At 36.0% G+C, this 20,437-nt stretch overlaps 2 protein-coding genes across 7 annotated transcripts in view; both read left to right on the top strand.

The window, feature by feature from the left end:
* tgs1 (trimethylguanosine synthase 1) overlaps positions 1-12,155 on the top strand; it is a 44,884-nt gene extending 32,729 nt beyond the window's left edge. For 4 of the 5 annotated variants that reach the window (XM_088919341.1, XM_088919340.1, XM_088919338.1 and 1 more), the window contains 2 exons: positions 1,311-1,389; positions 11,584-12,155. In XM_088919341.1, the coding sequence (XP_088775467.1) occupies positions 1,311-1,389; positions 11,584-11,721 (217 nt within the window). In that variant the 3' untranslated portion in view covers positions 11,722-12,155. The remainder of the gene's footprint in view (positions 1-1,310; positions 1,390-11,583) is intronic. The other variant, XM_088919343.1, reaches the window with a different exon arrangement.
* A 4,702-nt stretch (positions 12,156-16,857) lies between these two features.
* The window catches only part of lyn (LYN proto-oncogene, Src family tyrosine kinase), a 35,138-nt gene continuing 31,558 nt past the window's right edge, over positions 16,858-20,437 (top strand). For both annotated transcript variants that reach the window (XM_088919336.1, XM_088919335.1), the window contains exon 1: positions 16,858-17,011. The gene's annotated coding sequence lies outside the window, so the exon portion shown is untranslated. The remainder of the gene's footprint in view (positions 17,012-20,437) is intronic.

Raw genomic sequence — 20,437 nt, 5'->3', positions numbered from 1 at the left:
TAAAGTCCATTCTTTTAACAAAACTAAACTTCCCTTAACAAGTGCCATTTCTGAAAAGGTAGGCTGCATCTGCTATATGAAAGCTTCTTTCAGTTATGTTAAAATACAAAAATTCTGAGAAAGGGAGCTGAAGGCTTAAATGCCTTTACCAGTGGATTTTCAATACTATTGTTTTGCCCGGTTTTAAACATTGTCACCATTGATTTTTTTTTAAATCCTGTTCTTTGTACACAGTGTTCTTTTATGTTTTTTGCTGCATTTGTTTCTTAGCAACACAATTTGCTCAGCTGCATCAGATAATCTCAGTCATTTTTCTTGTTCTGCAGTCTCTTGTTCTTGTTCTCCAATTCCCGTACTGCATTCCTCTAGCTGTCAGTATGTATTACAATTACTTCAGAGCGATGTAACCAGCATTCCAGTAGTCTACGACAAATGGAAATTCATCTAGCACATTAAGAATTGGCAATGCAAAGTTTGCTCTATTTTTAAAGCAGAGTATGCATAAACAATAATAAATCATAGTTATTACGAAGGTTGCTTTTTTAAGAGACACACATAAAAAAGTGGAAAAACTCATTATGAAAAGAAACAATGAAAATCCCCTTTGTTTTCAGAGCAGGGCTTGCTTGGTTTCATTACTTTTTTCACTTGAAAGCACTCTTTGACAGTCTAATTCTGAAGACTGAATTCAACAGTGTTTGGCATGTATTACACTTATTTCATAGTCACCCATCTAATGTCATGTAATACCTTAATCATGACAAAGCTACTGAATGAACATAATTCCAATTGTACATTAACACATCGAACTGCAAACGCTACAGCTCCTGGAAGTACATGAGGATTATCACCTTTTAATCTGTCATTCCGCTACAAAGGAAGGATAGGTGGATAGACGCCACAAATAGCAGCTGCTGCAGTGGGCCTGCTTCATCATTCAGTGTGGATTTCCAATGTGCTGCTAGAAATAGTGTTGATTGGCTGAGATGGTGAATTCTGACTGTCAGTGGCATTAAAGATTCCAGAAAACTTTTTGAAATAAGGACATATCACTCCAGTAACTTAACTATGTCCCAATATTATACAACAAACAACACTTATCAGTTTAAATGTACTCTTTTCCTTGTTTTGTGATTATTTTGTACATTTTATACATTTCATATAAACATTTATTCTTAGCTTACTCTATCCCCTAAGAGGAACTATATTTTATATACCGATATATTAAGAAAGAAACATTAGAAACGAGAAGCTGCATTACAATCCATGGTGTAAGCATGGTAAAATAGTGTTTTCCTTAACAGTTTTACTTTTGAAATTTTCAGATTGTCCAAACTGATTTCAGATAACATTGTTTATTTTCTGCCTCGAAATACTGATTTTGACCAGGTAGGTAATAACCCTTTCTTTTATTTTGTTATATTTATATGCAAGTGTTGTTTTTTATTTGTTGTTTACTGGGATCTGCATTCGTTTTACTTGAGAGGACAGGCAAATTCACTAGCATCGGGGGCAGCAGGTTTATGTTTTCAGAATGTTAGGAATAAATTGTTCTTTAAAAAAACAGCCAAGCCTGTCAAAACCACAAAAAAAACCCTCACATGCAGAGTGTTCTTATTTTGTGATTTATGGAAAAACATACACTTTTGATTTTTTTTATACCTCTGATATTTTTAAAAGCTTATTTTACACATGGATGAAAGTCATGGTAAGCACCTTACCATTACACTGGAAAAGAAACATCAAGCTAAACGCTTTCGCAAATGTTCTGGTTTGTGACTAAGGGTTGAACGTTTTTGGCCACTAGGAGGAGTTGTTTCTCCAGCTGGTTACAGTGTCAACATACACTGTAGTGCAGTATTTCGTCAGAAAAGGAAAATAGGTTAAAGATTGAATATTAAGAAAAAGCTTTGAAGTTTTTTATAATATGTGCTTTTACTGAAATGTTTTTAAAGCACAAAATTGTGAACTATTTTCAAGCTGGAATTAATCCAACCAGTGTGCACAGTTTCGTAATAGAAAGGTATAACTGAGACATTTAGGAATGTTTTAGCCAGGAAAACTATAAACTGTAAATTATGTAGAGAGAATGCAATAGGTTCAGATTCTGCATTCAAACTACTACTAGAATCATGATGGTAAAAACAATACTTCTTTAAAATTCAAATGATTTGATAAATGCCACAGCTCATAATTCTGTGTGTTTGAAAAGGAAGAAAAACATTGCACCTCATACAGTGTTCTACAAACAGAAAACCATGCAAATGTTATCTCTTGTGATGCTTCTGTATAATAATGCAGGTATTTCTTGCTGGGGAGCTTTTTAAAGTATCAATTGTTAGTGCACTCCACCTACTCTCTCTAAAGGTCAGCTTCCTTATCTTCTGTACCATATTGTTGTTGAGATCTATCCCCAAAACAAAGCACTATACAGATCTGCAAGTTTGTGGCTTGCTGAGAACTACGCTGAAATGAAATAATAATAATTAAAATAAACTGCATGAATATAAAACAGGTGGAAATGACTTCTTTCTTAACAAATGCTCAAACTATTCCATACATAGAAAAATGTCTTTGTGTTATGTAGGTTTTTGGGCAGCACAGTAACACATTGGTTAGTGTAGCTGCCTTGCAGCGCTGAGGCCCAGTTCCTGGGGTGCTGTCTGTGTGGAGTTAGTATGTTCTCCCCATGTTGGCAAGGGTTTCCTCTAGATTTTCTGATTTCCTCTCGCAGTCCAAAGACATGCTGGGAGGATTGCCTTCGGGGAAAATTGTCCATGATGTGAGTGTACAGTATTTGTTTTTGTGTCTGTGTGTGCCCTGTGATGGGCGGGGGTCCTGTCCAGAGTGTCCTGCCTTGCGCGCTAGGCTTGCTGGGATAGGCTCCAGGCCACTGTGACCATGGAATTTGGAAATGTGGTTATTAAAAGTCATGTGTGTGTGATGTAAAGTTATAAGGTTTTCATTTCTGTATACTCCATAATGTTAATCATCAAAATTCTTATAGGAGTCCTTTTTACATCTGTCAACGTGGGAGGTGCTGGTTTTGTTGTTTAATACAACGCTGATTTTGGTGTTTAGTCTTTCTTAAGCATTTTGTAGTGCACAAAGAATTATAATAATGTAAAGGAACAAGAGCTTTAATTTAACAAGCTGTTTTTTGTTTTCTTCTATGTTTTACATTCTGTAACATCTCTACATACATTGCACGTGGCTTCAGAATGAAAAGATTCAAACATTTGAAACCCATCTCTCTCCAGAGGAAATATTTACCCTCAGTTATTATTGTCTTTTTCCTGTTGCCAATAACTAGGCCCATTCTGTCCTGCAATTTAAGGTACGGCTTGGCTTCATTACTGTACAGCTATGAGTGGTTGTAGGTGCTTCATTTCATCACATCAAGTTCAGGGAATATTATGCCACTAAATATATCCGTACCATTCATTTGATAGAAAATATAAAATGTCTCACTAATTTTACTTTTAAATAGCACGAATGCTGTTACATTTTTTAAGAAAACCAGTAAACTGTATCTGTAGCATCACAAGAATGGCTGACAAGAATTTAAGAACAAGCAAAACTGAGAACTCGTCATTGTTCTGGAACCGGAACAATTGAAAGATCTGCAAAAAAGTCAGATTGTCAGAGGATCTTTTGGTTTTCAAAATTAAAGGAAGTGGGTAGGGAAAAAGGATCAACACGCCAGTAATATTAAATTTCCAAACCATGGTACTACTTATTTGCAGTAGGTCTGTCTTGTGTTAGGGTATAGTATTGTTTGTGTCTCCTCTGTTGTGTATAGTGTTTTGACTGTTGCTTGTTAAGGCTCGAAAGTCTCGTTCTAAAGGCTACCCTTGAAAATTACTTTAAATAGTCGTCATCATTTTGATCATGATAAACTAAATTTAACCCACCTGAGTTTAAGTGATAAAATGTGTTACATCTTGGTTTCAAGAAGCAATTTGTTCGAAAGAGGCTGCTGACATCATTGTTGATATTAAACATTTTTTTAATAAAAGCATCCAAATTTAAAGTTTGAAATTGTCATATAGCATAGCCTACGCCCAATGGTAGAGCGTAGCTGTTGATAATTATAGCCATTGATTAAACTAATATGAACAAATATTTTTCCAGACTCATACAGTATGTAAATAAGACATTATTAACCTCATCATTTTTCAAAATGTAGTTATGTTTCAAGGTAAGCAGAATTTGTTTTACAAAGTTTTGTTGTTTAGTAAGTCTAAACCCCTAAATTTCAAATGTAGTGAAAAATGTGACTTTTTTTGGCTAGGGAAGAATATTGCAGATCTACAAATAATTGCAATCACCCAAAATTATCCTCCAAATCAGGCTACTCCCTTTTTACGCTAACATTATTTTGTTTCCTGTTAAATTACCATTTTAAATTAAAGGGTTTTTTAGAGATCTTTTTTCAGAACTTTCCATTGCTTTTTGCACAGTCAACTGATAAAGTCATCTGAGTTGTTGACTAAAATGTTTTACTTTGAACTAATTTAACTTGTGAAGAATGTAAAGTGATGTACAATGTAGAACATAAATTCTTTAGAATGTGAGTCATTTGGTTTTAACAAACCTCAATGTTAGGATTCAGGGTATTCTTTCATGTGTTTTCAAAGAACTCAGATTGTCTCCTTCCTGTAAAAGCAAACTTAAAACACTAAATTTGAGTCTATGGTTAACAAATATATAGACATCTTTGAAATATCATTTATGCATTTTCTTTTTTTCTTCTTTCACATATTTTGTTGATGTGTTTGGTGAATTATACAGTATGCCCATACATGAGTCCAGTAAGTACAGACATATTTGGCACAGGTGTTCTGACTCAATTTTTTTTTCTTTGTTATGTAAAACTCATGCTTAATTGGATTTTAACAATGGAGATTGACTTGGCGCATCTAAGACTTTCTACTTTTTTTATCCTGTTGGTCACCTTGGGTGTAGATTTTATTCTGACTTCTCTTATGATGAGAGGTTTGCATTGTGCAGTGTAGTCTTTGTAATTCCATAGTTTTTAGGGGAACTATGTTTTTACCTTCACCCTTGCACTCTGGAAGTTGTTGGTAATTACACTGGCAGTTGGTTTAGAGTTTTTCTTGATAGCTCTGAGTTTTTCTGTCGTGAATTGCAGATGTTTTTCTTGGCCAACCTAGTCTTGGCTGATTGGTAATTATACCTATGGTTTCTTCAGTATATTAGATGTAGAGCCTTATCTCTGTGTTGTAATTATATATTTTTTCTATTCTTTAATCTTCAGATTTGCCAACTTTTTGTTAACAGTTCTTCATTTTTTCAGTTGACTTTCATTTACAGACTCAAAGCATGGAACTGAATATCGAAACATGTTCACAGCTTTTTTAAGAATACACAACTTCCCAATAACAAACACCACACCAAAAAGACACACCTGTCAGTCAATTGTCCTAATACTTTTGCTTCTTCAAAATTAAGAGATTTAAACATTATTGATTTGTTTTATTGAGCTAAGAGGGTAGACCTGGATTGACTTAATTAAACATAAAATAAGCAATGTACTCATCGTGTTTCATTGTTCCTAAGACATAATAATTAGTGGGATTCATAGGGAAAATCCCAGTTTACGCTTCAATGTCTCAGTAAGTTTGGAAATTATGCAGTATGTCTACTTATTAACTTTCCTTCTCACTGTGTGGTCCGCAGTCATGAAGGTTTTCCAAGGAATAGTTACATTTTCTCATAAGCGACTGCGCATAGCTATCAGATAATAATTTTATTTGTGAAGTTAGATTTCTCTCGTTTTACATCATAAGGATGTCCTAAAGACATTTTGTTTCAAGTTCCCTTATCCTTTTGGATAGTTATTGACAACTGTAACAGAATAGTGACAAATTCCCTCTGAACATCAGAGGAATTTCTGAATGTTGTCTGCACATACTTTCAGTACTGTCCTTTTTCATTTAGCTCCCTAAGGGAAAATGTTACAAAGCACATTATTAGAAAAGATGTACTTTGAAACTCTGTGATTGTTTAGTTGCCCTTAGACAGTCTGATCAAATGCAGACTGTCGTATGGTCAAATCATTCCTAAGCACAGACAAGTTTTAATGACTAGTTTTAAAGTTTGGTACTGTAGTATTTGCAAATAGCAAAGGATGCTTGAAAGTACCGATTTGAAACTTACATGAAACTTACACGCTTTTCTCAAGGTTTTCAGTCTATACAAGATGAACTTTAAAATCCCTAAAACATCCTTGGGCTATTTTCTTTCTGCAAGTAAGATCAGTGCTTTTAACTGCTTCAAGGAAAGTTTCACAGGCCTAGAAAGTAATAAGCAAGAAAACTGAAATATCCTGCATCTAATCCAAAGGCATGTGTTATTTACATAGTTCTCTGGTATTTATGATGCATATTATCTGCAAACGCTTTAGGAAATAACTTACGTTGTGATCATTTATGATCTACATATTATATACAGTGCGCTGCAAAAGTATTCACCCTTCTGCAAAGCTTCTACATTTTGTTATTGCTATCTGAGCTTGCAATAATGAAACTTTCAAATATGACTTTATGTTTAGAATCTACACAATTCTCCAAACCTGTAACGCTATAGATGGTGATAGTATATAATTAAATTATATTTTTAAAGAAAATAAAAAAAATCTTTCAATTTAGGATTTAGCCCCTTTCCTACATTAATACTAAATTGGTTCAGGTAGAAAAGCATAGCTAAATTGTTTCTGTGTGAAATCAATGTGGTTTAACTTGATATCAGAGTAAATACATCTAAGTTCCCTCAGATACAGAATTCCAAGTGACAGCTCATAGAAAGATATGACAAGTCAACCATGAAGACCAAGGACCTTTCAAAACAAATCAGGAATAAAATGGTAGAGAAGCACCGATCGTGAGATGATGACTTGTCCCTATGAGTACTTTGAAGTCCATCATTAAGGAGTGGATTGTGCATCAAACCACCCACATACTGTCTCCATCAGGCTGCCCTTCCATACTGAGCAGCTAGGCAAGCAGGAAACTGGTTAGGTTTACCACTGGGAAGCCAAAATTGACTTTGAAAGATTTACGCACTTCTGAGTCTGATCTGATGGCCGCATGGCGACACGAAGTTGAAGGGCAGCCTGGTAGAAGATCAGATGAACCAGTAGCTGCTAAGGCAAGGGGTGGTAGATTGAGGAGCAGGGTGCTCTCAGTAAAGTCACCTCGGATTTGAACGCTCCAAATTTACTCAGTGCTCCAAATCTAGTAGGTCATTGCTGTGTCAGATCGCATGTAAGGTAAAGAAAGCAGTAGAGCCATTCCAGCCAACAGGGAAAGACCGGGTGTCAGAGTTTCAGCTGCTGCTTCCCATGAGGGAGCAGAGTTTGAGACAGCTGTTTATATCCTGATGCCTGAAGTCTGTGAGTGAGGGTCTGCAGGGTGTAGACAGGGTGCATGAGTTGCTGGGATACCGTGAGCGAAGGGCTCAGTGATCCCATATTTCAACCTTGAGCATGACCCCAGAGGGGGACATACAAGCTAGTGCTGAGGAAATTAAAGAGTTGTGGCATGCTGCCAAGGGTGGTGTAGCTTGGCAGATGCGTCTCTGGGCCTGGGTAACCACGAGCAAAGAGCTCAGATGGAGTTTAGACAAATTATTTGGAAGCAACTCGATTAAAACAAAGTCACCTTAAATTTTGGCATATTACCCCGGAAGGGGGCCATGTACTTTCGGAGAAGAGTACATGAAAAGGGGAAGTTAGCTCATGTTATGGCGAAACAATTTACCCAACAGTCTGTGGTAGGCCTGTGAACGGTCTGCCCGGATCAGTTCCCTTAAGTGTAAGCTGTGCTATGCCGTCACACTACATAGAGCTGGTCTGTATAGCTGAGTGGCTAAAAAGGAGCCTTTATCAAAAAAGACTCTACTTAAATATTCAACTGCAGACATGTGGCCGGATGTTTTATGGTCAGAGGATATGATGTCACTTTTTGGTCTAAGTGCAAAATGTTATGCCTCGCACACACTCTATATGGTACATTATACAGTACACATACACATAGAAATATGGTATATTTTTAAATTATGCCTTAGAACACTGTTGAATTATGCCATAGAATAACATATTTCCAAAGTGCTTTATGCTGTAATTGTTATAGTATTCCACTGAGTTTGGCATTGTTCTATAAGCAGTGTGCTTTTCATTTCTCAGTGAGACATGAGATGGGAAAGTGCTTCAAATGGTTATGCTGTTACTGTTCCCTTTCATTTGAGGTAGTAATTTAAGCAAGAATTTATTCCCATTTTTTCAAACATTCTGCTTTAACAGAGAACCTAACCAGGTTAAATGGAATCCCAATGACACCCTCTTCTGTGAACAGTATAGTCTGTTGAAAGAGAAACAAAATTGTTGTTTTATTTTCTTCATTGAATTGTAAGCCGATTCTCTGCTGTGTTAATGGTTCCCCTTTTTGGCAGTGGTTCTGCAATTGTTCTGTATTTCTGAACTAGAATGAAGGGCTGGAACAAGTTGTCTCTTAAGTTTCACCTCCTAAAGGTTAATGAATAGAGGCATGGCAGTGCGATTCTGTTCTGACATCAAGTCAATAATGTATTGAAAGTAAGAAATGAAAGGGATTCTATATTTCTTCTGTCCAGCATTTAGAATATACTGTAAATATAACAAAATTAATAGTATGTTAGAGAAATCAAGAACAACTAAAAAATATCAGTAGGCAGTTGTAAAATCTCAAGTAAGTAGCTGCGTCAGCATGCGTAGGCTGCATAGGAACAGGTAAAGGTTTATTCCATGCTGAATAATTTTAAATCAAAATTACTCCCATTAATGCCCAGGTTTAGTTCCAACATGCTAATATTAAAATTTTGGTTCTTGATAGTTTACTTAAAATATTAAGATGCATGTCATTGTAGGACAAAGGAAATACATATTTTAAAATATACAGTATAACTAGCCCATAGTTTAGAGGTGAATTAAAAGTTCATCTCAAGAAAACAACTGATAATGGAATTTGCACAAAAAAAATCAAGTTCAAAGCTACTGTATGTAATTTACAAAATGTCTTGTGGAAAACATTTTTTTCTTGAAATATACTATGGTTTCAGGGTTGATCACACATCTTGTTGAATATTTCCATGATAAAATGTCTGTTAATGAGAAAAGAGGAAGTTAAAAGTTTAATTATAGGTTAAAAATATTGCATTTAGTTTTCAGTAGATAAGGAAAACATTATGAATGCATGTACAATATGATTACGGCACAAATATACTGTACCTTTCATTAGTGACGGTCTATGTTGTTAACTTAGCTATGTACTGTATAAGAGCGTTACTGCTATTTAAGCTTGTTTATAAGTATGTCAGATGTGCAAAACCAAGTACAAATTGCTGTGAAATCACACTTCCCCACCAGAATGACTTCAGTCAAAGCAGTCAAAAATATGCATAAAATATTCATAGCCAGTTCAGCTAGTTCTAGTGCTATATCATGTTCCACTGAAATTCATTGAGATCTTGGGATATTTTTACAAGTAAGTTTGAATAATTTGTTCTTTTCTTGAGGGCATAAAACAACTTAGTAAGAGAAACATGTACTCTATATACAGTATGCTGTAAGTTAAGCTTAAACTAAAAGGTGACTTGCACATTTGGTTGCAAACTTTGCACAAATGTGTTCTTTTGACCTATCTTATAATAAACGCAGTGCACTTGTTACAAAATCCTTCTTTGACAATAGTCTTTCAAAAAATCCCCGCATCTCATAAATATCTCAGAAATGTATATTTCTTTTTTTATATAATTATATTGAGCAGTAATGCTGGGAAGTAAGAGAGACGTTCACAGTTGTGCAAGTCACATACTTAAAATATACTGGCTATTGTACGGTTCATACACATTATTGAAAACAGCACATACTATATTCAGTGGGGAGGGGAACAAAGTAATGAAACCAATTTAAAGAGGATTATAGTGTTTGCATAAGTGTTTGCAATGATTGATAAAGGCCAGGTGGAAATTTGGCCAGGACACCAGAGTTAACACCACTACTCTTCTTGAAAAGCACATTTTTAACTACCACAGAGAGTCAGGACCTCTCATCTCATCATCTCATTCGGTTTTATTTCTCCTCCAAAGGACAATGCCTTTTTACAGTATAGTGTCCCCATCACTGTACTGGGGCATTAGGAGCCACACAGACTGCAGAGCGAGTGCCCCCTACTGGCCCCACTAACACCACTTTCAGCAGCAATCTTAGCTTTCCCAGGAGGTCTCCCATCCAGGTACTGACCAGGCTCACACCTGCTGAGCTTCAAAGGGTTACTCATTTTGAGTTGCAGGGTAATACAGTATAGCTTCTGGCTAGCACCTAGCATTTCCATTCCCAATCTGATGTGTTCCACACCACAGCCTCAGATAGCCAGAAGGCTGTGGGCTTCAAAAAGGAGCACAGTGTTATGCAATTATGAGCCACAGGGAAAAAACTACAATCACTGGTTAATGTTATGCTGACTTCCTGGACCACCTTTGTAAAATCATCCATAAATTATGCTGTGTTATGTTGACCTACTGTATGGTTCACAAGCTACCTCACCAGTGCGGTACCTCTTAAGCAGATGAATTATTAACTTCAGCCCCAAGTACCACACATTTGTTTTGACATCTGACGTCTTTTCTACATGTTACAGTTTCAAGAATGTGATTCCTTGAATCCTGACATTCAGGAATGGGTGAAGGAGCCAGCAGAAGAGATCTGTAGTTGAGGATCTCTGGTTTAAAACACAAATAAATCTCTATTTGAGCGGCAAAACCTTCTGAATATTCCTTACACTCTGTGTAAGGGTGGTGCCATAGTGTAGTGGGTGTGCCTTTAATTGCCGGATGACTGACAGGATGTGGATTCAAGTCCTGGCTATCTAACCCTTTAGCAAGGTACTTTATCTGCAGCTGTTCCAGTCCACCCAGCAGTATATATAGGGATCTGCACTGCTGGGGGTTATCCCTGAGATGGACCAGCGTCCCATCCCTAGAGGAAATCACGTGCTCTCTAGTCTGCTTAATCCTACCAGAAACAGGATGAGCTCTGGCGCAGAGAGCCTCTGTGATTCTGAAATCCACTTGAACTTTACTTAAGGGGGTTTCGAAAGTTGTGTTGCATAGTGTTTGCATAAGGGATTACTGTCATGTAGGGTTTGTCTTTATTTCTGCTTTAGCTGATTATCCCTAACATAAGTTGCGGTTTTAAAAATTAAGGCTCAAGTGGGGCACTGCATTTACTGCACAGGAACAAGTAGAGGTTAATGCTGTGGTGGACAACAGAAAAAAATGTTTCAGATGCGAGCCTTGTCCAGGTGTCAAACATTTGCTTTTAGTTTCTTGAGTTTGTGTGAAAAGCTTTCAGCAGAATCACTGAGATCCTTTTATTTCTATGAAGAGATGCATCAGATTGGTTGATGAGCCCAATATGAGAAAAGATGTGAAGTAAAAGAATTAACTCACATTTTGAGGAAATGAATGATAATGAAAGTGAAACTTTCAGTGGGATTAAATTCAATTTCTGTTCTCTTACAGATAGCTTCATTAGCAGGACCTGGTGGAAAAGTGGAAGTGGAGCAGAATTTTCTCAACAACAAGTTAAAAACCATCACTGCTTACTTTGGCAATTTGATCAGAACTGACTGTGAAGTGTCAGCTGATTATTCTACATAGGTTAAGTGCATACATGCACTGTTAATTATTAATGTGTTTATTACTTTACAATAGCCTGTTTTCTTGAGAACTGTCATATATTAAGACTTAATTTTACATACATTTTTCAGAAGATGCCTACAAGTATTTTGAGAAATGTTACCAGTGTTCTTGATGAATTGTGAATATTAAACCTGTTCTGTTAAGTGCTTCAGAAGCGTTTAATATGGAAACTATTATGTATTTGTTGTGTAAAGTACCTTTTCTATAAAAGTGAATCAGTAATGCTCATGCTTTATCCCATTATTGTTTTTTTTATTATTTTAAAGATTATTGGATTTTTGAACCCATATTCATGTACAGTGTATGGTAACAAAGCTTGAATGATACTATTGGCAGTGTTATATTTTTTGGAGGCATATCGATCAAAGTTCCTATTAAAAAATTATATTCCATAACTATTTTTGTAGATTTTCTTAATACTAGTAGTTTGTTCACTGGTAGAGCATATTTCAGTTGTCAGATGTTAACAGCTAGATTTGTTGCTACACAAAAAGTTTTCATTGTACAATTTAAGGATGTGAGTTTTTGTGACTTTGGAAAAAGCACTAATTTAGCAAAAACAAGCTTTTTCACAAGTCTTTTATAAATGGATCAAAGAGATGGAAGAAAAAAAGTTATTTCTGGGGTGTGTATAGATGTAGCACCAGAAATGGACAACACGTTATTCCATGTTTTAAAAAAGGTCTATTTCATTTTTTCGTTTTTTTTCCATTTGATAAAAAAATTGTACATATTCAATAACAGAAGTGTCTTAAGAAAAAGTTATTGGATTCTTTTTAATTTGTTTTATTTTAAGGATCGCATCACCACTGTAAGTTTTCTACTTAAAGCAGGAGAGATGGCACAGTGGAGAAACATGAGAAACTTGGCGTTGGCACAGGCTGTGTGTGTAATACAGTATCTTAATGTTGTTTGGCAGTCTACCATTCACAGTCATGGACATTAAGGACAGAAGCCACGTGCTACAAAATGGATGCTTTGTGTGGATGTAGTTAGCGTGCATTGATTTTTTCAACATTGTGCTTCGATGTTGCCAGCTTTGTTATTTATAATCTTACTGTTTCAAATCAACCTTTAAAGACTGAAGATTTAAGCACCTTTTTCAGTTGCATTACGCCTGCATATTACAATGACTATTCTACTGCCAATGATGTTGCTTATTCTGTATTTGACAGGTATTATAAACCCTGCCTTACAGCAAAGAAATACAATTTCAATGTGTCAGTGTCCTAACTGGGTTTTGACTGTCAGCTCTGTGCCACCGAATAACTTGCTTGGTGTAGACGTCTGCCATCTGTAGATGTTGTACACCAATGGCTTTGTTGGCTGCCTCCACCTTCCTGCTTACTCTGTTTTTAACGTGTGTATCCAGGTTACCAAACCAGGTCGCTACAGTGAAGGTAACAACAGATTCAGTAAACATTCTGTAGAATAATGTCATTGCTGTAGTACAACACGTTAAAAGAGTGGAGTTAAGTCAGGAAGAGCAAATGCTGTTGGTTCTTCTTACAGCATCTGTGTTTTTCTGAAATGTTAGTTTGTCGATGAATGGCTGACCCCTGTCTGTCTTCCAGATCCACTTTCCACCCCATCTCTGTGTGCATTGTTTTCAGACCAGTACAGGGTATAATGCAAGCAGCCTGTTTCCTCCTCATTCCCAGCTGTTTTTCACTCCAGTCAGGGAAAGCTTCATCACGATCTTTACTTTCCCTTCACCATGGCATAGGTCAGTCGAGGCATTTACTATTTATCAGATTTCTGGTTGCAGTTGCTATTGAGGTGGAGTGGTTAGAGTTAGTGAGTGCAGCTGAACGTATCCAAGAAGAAAAGAGAGAGGGAAGAACAGGAGGAATTAGGAAGACTGCAAGAGACCGATGTTTAAAAGATAAGATAGGATCCCAGAGGAGATAAACCACATAAACATACACTGGTGGGCTGGCATGTGTCACACTGTGGTGTGATGAATAGTTGCTAATGCAGTTATGTTCTGTGCTTAGGAATGGAAAATCCATGAATGGTTTTCATGAAGGAGAGAACTAGACCCCTATGTCCAGCTGGATATAGATGGTTCCATTTCTAAATAGTTTGCCTGCCTGGCAAAACAGACTTTATTTTCTGACAGCCACATACTGTAACAGTCTTATTTATAACTTTCGTTTTGTAATTTGCAATACGTCCATCCAGAATAAGGAAGTCCGCACTTGTAATGGAAATTGTTGCTCATATGTAAATGAGATGTGCAACAGTTGACTGACATTACAACATAAGTGCATTGATGTCTTTCTTTTCTATGCTGAAAAGCAGAAAGAAGATGCACAACTTTTCAGCTGTGGAGCCTTCACACCTAAAGAAGGCTCCACAGCCAAAACATCATGTTTCTTCTTTCTGCTTTTACCTATTCATTTATATCATGTTATATCTGTTATAAACACTAGTTTTATTGAAACAGACCTTCATCAATCTGATCAACAATAAATACAAGAATGCAACATGTGCAATAAAACTAGACAATGTGCTGCTGATAACGTTGCACGTTTCTTACCGGATGACTTTGACCAGGTAACTGGAGGATACTTACTCTGGCCTGACTCAGCAATCTGAGATCGCAGGTGGTGTTTTTTAGATATTTGTGTCTTTTGAACCCCTCACTGCCTTTGTATAGCACACAGTAAGTTGTTTGATCAATGGCACAGTTTGGGAAATCTGCTCAGGCATATCAGCAGAAGATATCTGGTCGCAGTTGAGCTTGTATGTTGTGTTTAATTGTATGGAACAAGCAACAAAAGAACTATTGTAAGGTGTCGGATAGGAATAACTACATATCCTGTTTTGCAACAAGCAGCAGAGCTCATGTTTGGCAGAGAGTCCAAGGCAAGTGTTCATACTGTACATGACAAGGACATGTGTGTCCAAAACGTCCTAACCTCAGGGTAGCATGGACAGGTGAATGAAAGAAGCTGAATTCTACAACCCCAGAACTTCTACAAGCAGTGCCTTCTGCTAAAGAATTGTCAGCACAGCCCAGAGAAGAAGACTGTGAAATTGGATAGAGAGCATGCATGGCCAATCATAGCTTCTATACTGGGCCAGAGTAACACTCCGAGATCTTATCCTATCCAGTAAAGTACATCTTCTGCTGGAACAGACAACATCTGAGGTCTCTTAAGCAAATGAGGAAAAGGTCAGAAAGAAGGCTCCTCCTACAAGTGATGTGCTAAAAGAATCATCAGCTCCCTCTTATGTCACTGATTGATCAGGGTCTAAGCAGTCACAGAACCCCCTGTAAGCCACATCAAGAGCCTGAATCATGAGAAAGCCACTGCGTGAAAGAGACTGTGAAACCTAAGTAATTAACACAAAAGTAATCCCTCAGCTGCTACATAGGTTATCCAGTAGGATTTTTCACTGAAATTAATAATAAAAGTTACAAGTAAAGGTTAGTTCCATTCTTAAATAGAAGAGACAAGATTCTGACTGTAGAGCTGTCTTCTAGTGTGAGGAAGAGAGAAGAAAGGTAGAAAGGATATGAAGAACAGGAGAACAAAAGGAAGGAGCAAATGAAAAAATGCACAGAGCAGGTGAGGAAAAGTGTCCAAACAAACAGAGATCCAGGGGAGAGATGACAAAATCGGAATGGATACGTCTCAAAAAGAAATTAGTCTATCATTGAGAGAGGGGGTAGGAAGACATCCGAATTTAGGAATAATCTTGGTTTTTTTTCTGAAGCAGTAGTATTGAAACCCCTGTAAAAGGATGCAGACAAAACGGTCAGTGAAATCATGGCCAGGACAGGTGAAATGGAGAACTATTTGGGTGGAGAGATTTTTCATCTGTACAACTCTGATGTGCTCCCTGAAACAGTTAGCAAGTTTTCTTCTTGTCTCACCGATGTAAGAGAAGCAAGAGATGCAGTAAATGAGATTACAAGATAATTTTGAAATGTGTGGTGCTGGACACACGCATATGCTGGTGATTCAACACCTTCTGTTACAGCAAAAAAAAAGGTGCCTGGTGTGGATGGTAACAGATAAAACAATATTTAAAAACGTTGTTGCTTGTTTGTTCCATACAGTGTCTGTTAATTTATTTTTAGAATTATAACTCCATCGCCTTCGCTCTCACTCTAGGAGACTGTCAAATTACATAGAGCGCCTTCAACGTTTTTAATAAAGTAACTAAGCAAAACAGGCGGTTCGAGTTTTGTTACTCGCTTCGTTAATTACCAGATTCTTGAGTTGTGTGGCAATAAATCTGAGCAGACCAGCTGACCTCGGGTCTTCGTAAGTGTTTTGAAAGAGCAGAACATATACAGCAGTTGCTTTTATGGCCTTCGGCCATTATGAGTACGTTTTCCGATTGGCGCTTTTGTTTACTCTGTTATTTATTATATTGATTGTTCAGCTTACTTGTACCTAATATAAATTTGCAGAAAAGCAAATAACAGTTTGCTGCAGCATTCCTAAAAAATAAATTAATAGGTATTTTTATAAAAAAATATCCTTTATCTCTAAGGTTTTCCTTGAATTTTGGACATAAAGCATAACACGTGTTTCCTAATTTATATAATTTATAATATGTATTTGAATTTCCATCCATTTTACAATCCATACAAAGTTTACTTGGCTGTGACCTGTATTGTAATTATCTCATGTTCTAAAACCTTTCAATGCGGTATCAGTATTATAACACTACAGATATGCGCCACTGGGAAAAAAGAATGAGTTTTTGTCTAATTTTGTAGAAGTCAAATTCGTGGATTTGTTGTAGTCTTAAAAAACTATTTCGTTACTTTCAGAGAGGAACACTATGTAATCGACCACACAATATTAAAAATAATATTAATAACTTGCTGCTCTAAAAAAAGTGCATTAATTCCTGAAATGCCTTTTTAATTGTTGGCACTTGCAACTCCAGTATCTTTCCTTTCCCCAGAAATTTTGCTTCTGTTCAAGATAACATAAAGGTCTCCAGAGACCGGACATTTGAAGAGCGCAGTGGTATTATGCAAATAAATGCTAAACATACTGAACATTGTACCAGGAAGTTGCACTAAAAACTCCCAAACCAATTCTGAAAACCAAGTTCCTCATTCTGTGTGCTGGATGTTAACAGCAGAAATTAAAACTGGACTTCATTTTTCAGAAGAATAAATGTGTAAACAGTACGCGTGAAATTCGAAAAATAGTTGATCTGCGACAATTTAAAGGCGCCAATTACTGGACAGAACAAGGATCTATAATTTACAAAAGTAAGTCAATTATTTTGTTATAGTCCCAAACAGTTACTAGTATACTTAGTTTGGTGGTAACACCATTCTGTACTCAATTCTTTACATTAAAAAAAATATATTTTCTTTCAATAATAGTACCTGAAATTAAAGTGGTAAGAGTCCTATTTGATACAGTTTTTAAAAAACGTTACTTCGGTTCAGCTGTTTGTTTTCCCGTTGGTTTTTACAGTCTATTAATAAAGACAGTATCTGCATCATCTCCATAATCATCATCTTTTATGGAAATATTATGCTCCATGTCTTCAAAGCACTGTACGTTTAAAGTACATTCTTTTACCGTCTTTTAATAAGACAACAGTTTCTAAACCCAAGTAAAATGCAATAAACGTCTTCTAGGAGCAGCGTGTGTTGTATCTGACTTAATATACAATCCGTGAATTAGCACTGAAGTAGAGGGCTGTCTTGAAACCATTTGTAGGTGTCGATGTGTGTGCCTCCCAACACGTATGTTACCAGAATAAGATTGTATTTCTATGACTGTGCAAAGTCCTTCAGATTTTTAATATCATGGGTTTCTCTATGGAACAAACATCGTATGATTTTATTTTTTTTAAAACAAAATTTAGAGAATTCTGGGCAATTTTAATATTCTAGAAACTCTTCTTTTGTTAATTTTTAAGTTTACGTTTTATGGTTTTACTTTGTTATGGGGTAAAGTAATGTTAGAGATGTACGCAAATAAATGCTGGCTAAACTAAAAAACAAATAAAAAATTTTAAGAGAAGTGTCATACTTTTTGTGTATTTAAGGAAAGATACCATAGCTTTCAGGATTTTCAGGATAGATAGCTTAAGCAAACCAAACATTACAGTTTTTTTACATTTTGTTTAACTGGTTCATAAAGCAAAACAAATACAGAACACACTACAACATCTAGAAATCTATCCATAAATTATTCAGGTTTGATACTTTAACAGTAAAAAGTCAACTCGTTCACATTAATATCATTTCAGCAGACTCATTATACACCTGGAATCTTCAGGTGTATAATTTGAAGATGAGGTGTCTGGAAGTACTGAGATTTTAACTTCAAGACACTGGAACAAAGTGTGTTTATTAGGAATATTTTTATTCCTAATAATGATGTTGTTCAATATTAGTTTGCTATAAAATGTAAAGAAAAAAGACGTAATGAAAAACTGAATGTCATTGAAATTAAAATCTTTTTGGTTGTTTTTTATTTAATGCCAGAATGATACTTTTATTAAAAATATATTGTGGACTTTATCAGCAAAGTTTTTTTTAAATATGTCATGTATTATATTTCTGTAAATTTTTTAGTATGTAGCTTATTATTTGCCTTTCAACAATGGAGAGTAGCTTATAACTCATAATGCAAAACCCACATACTTCACAGGAAATGCAAGAAAACAGGTGGTCATCTGTTTTAGACACGCATTGCGGATTAAAAACAATGTACAGACAGATGCCCGGAGATGGTTTTCAACACTTTTAGCTTGGTATCTCATCTAAGCCACATTTACTTTTCTATACGATAGTATTGTATCAGTAATGTTTGTGCTGTCTGATAGTTTAATACTAGTTCAATACTTTCATAAGCATCACTTCCACAGATAAGATAAAGAATGAGTCCTGTTTGTAGTTTATGCTGCTGAATACCTTGCTGAAGTATGGAAGCTATGCCTACATATACAATGTATTCTATATCAATATACCATCTCATTTTGCATATTGGGCAACTACTTTGAATTCTCGCTACAATTTAAAGAAATAATTTACCTTATCTACCTGTATCTTGTTTTGTCAAAATCGTTTTATACAGATGCTTCATGTCATACTACTTTATGTGTTGTAGTAGCAGGGGTCGTTCTTCGAAGAAGTATTAATTTGTTGGTTTGGCAGGATTATCATTTTCAGACTCTGAGCTGGTTGTCCTCTGCCGTGGGGCCGCAGTAATGTTTTGAGTTTTAGCTTTGACTTTGTGTGTTTTGAACATAGTATAAGACATAAGAGGATCTCTTAAACAATCAGCACAATTTGTGGCTCACTTGCTGCACATCAGTATTAGACTAATGCAGATAAAACCTTACATTTTGGTTCTGTATCCATTTTATTTAACTATAAGCCACATAAATCAAAATCAGACAGTTTAAGAGTGGAGGTACCAATCACCCTCTGGATTGCCAAGTTTATAAATACTGAGTTTGATGATTTGCAAGGTCCTAAACAGCTAATGTGTGTCAAATGGAGAATTTCCTTTTTGCAAGAAGAACTGTGGCATTGTGACATTTTTGAGGTGTGCTCATTTGTTAAGAAAATACACTAAAATGTCCAAACAAGTTGAATGTCATCTGCCATTGTTCCTTGAAAATGCTTGCTAAAATGCCATTAAGAATAGGGATTAGCATTTGAAAAGAGACGTGTTGATGATGGTGTTAGCTCTCAGGTGGTTATCTACATAAGCTTTTATTTTATTGGACATTAAACAGCATGTTATCTACTGTATGTAGTAAGACCCTGCTCACTATCTGAATCAGCAGTCTTCCCTTAACATGTCAGAGTTCTTGCACAAATGGCCCAGCTCAGAGGAGGAAATACAGCACATCAATTGCAGAAGGGTTACCACGATAATCTGACCATAGCTCCCTGCCTGTTTCCTGGCTCTCATCTAAAAATACAGTGACGTCTCAGCTGCAGCATTTCTCAATCTAAAGTCCAGCTCTGTCAGTGGTTTCGTCGTCTCTTGAACAGCTTTGTTTCGAAACTATAGACTTGGTGTTAATGAGGGTCTGGAAAGCAAAGGCATCTGAGCAGTCACTTATAAAGGTTGTATGAGGTCTGTTTTCTTTGAGGCTTTTTATTGTTCTTTCTGATGTGACAGTTTATTTGGGTCCCTACAATTATTTTAAAAAAAAACGTTAAGAGAAGATAAATAAGAGAGAATAAATATGTGTTTGCACAGATTTTGTGGGCTTTTTTTACCACTTTTTAATCACTGTAGCAATGTCCAATATTGTAACTTTCTATAAAAAATGTCCATAAATGCTCCTTTTTGGGGAATGCTTAATAAATTTTGTGCTTTTAGCTTTTAATTAATGTTGTAACCATTTAATTGCAGCTTCTGCCACATTTTATATAATAAATATCACATATTTGACATGAGACAGAACAATTTGGTGTTGTTGAAAGATACACACTAAGTCTAAAATGGCACTCTGCAGTTTTTCTTTTCTTTCCCTTTGTAATGCGGTAACAGTTCTTTATTAAGACAGAAAAAAAGAAGAAGTGGTTTCCAGACATTTTGGTGCCTTCTGAGACGTGTTTTGACACCTTGACTTTATATTTTAAGATTTCATGACTGTCAGTTTTTCTTTCTCGTCACAATTCCTAGTATTTCTTGGAAAACTGGCCTGATTCATAGTT

Source organism: Atractosteus spatula, chromosome 6, assembly GCF_055471065.1.
Source record: "Atractosteus spatula isolate fAtrSpa1 chromosome 6, fAtrSpa1.hap1, whole genome shotgun sequence".
Lineage (NCBI taxonomy): Eukaryota > Metazoa > Chordata > Actinopteri > Semionotiformes > Lepisosteidae > Atractosteus > Atractosteus spatula.
Note: the sequence above shows the minus strand (reverse complement) of the source record. Positions and strands in the feature narration are given on the sequence as shown.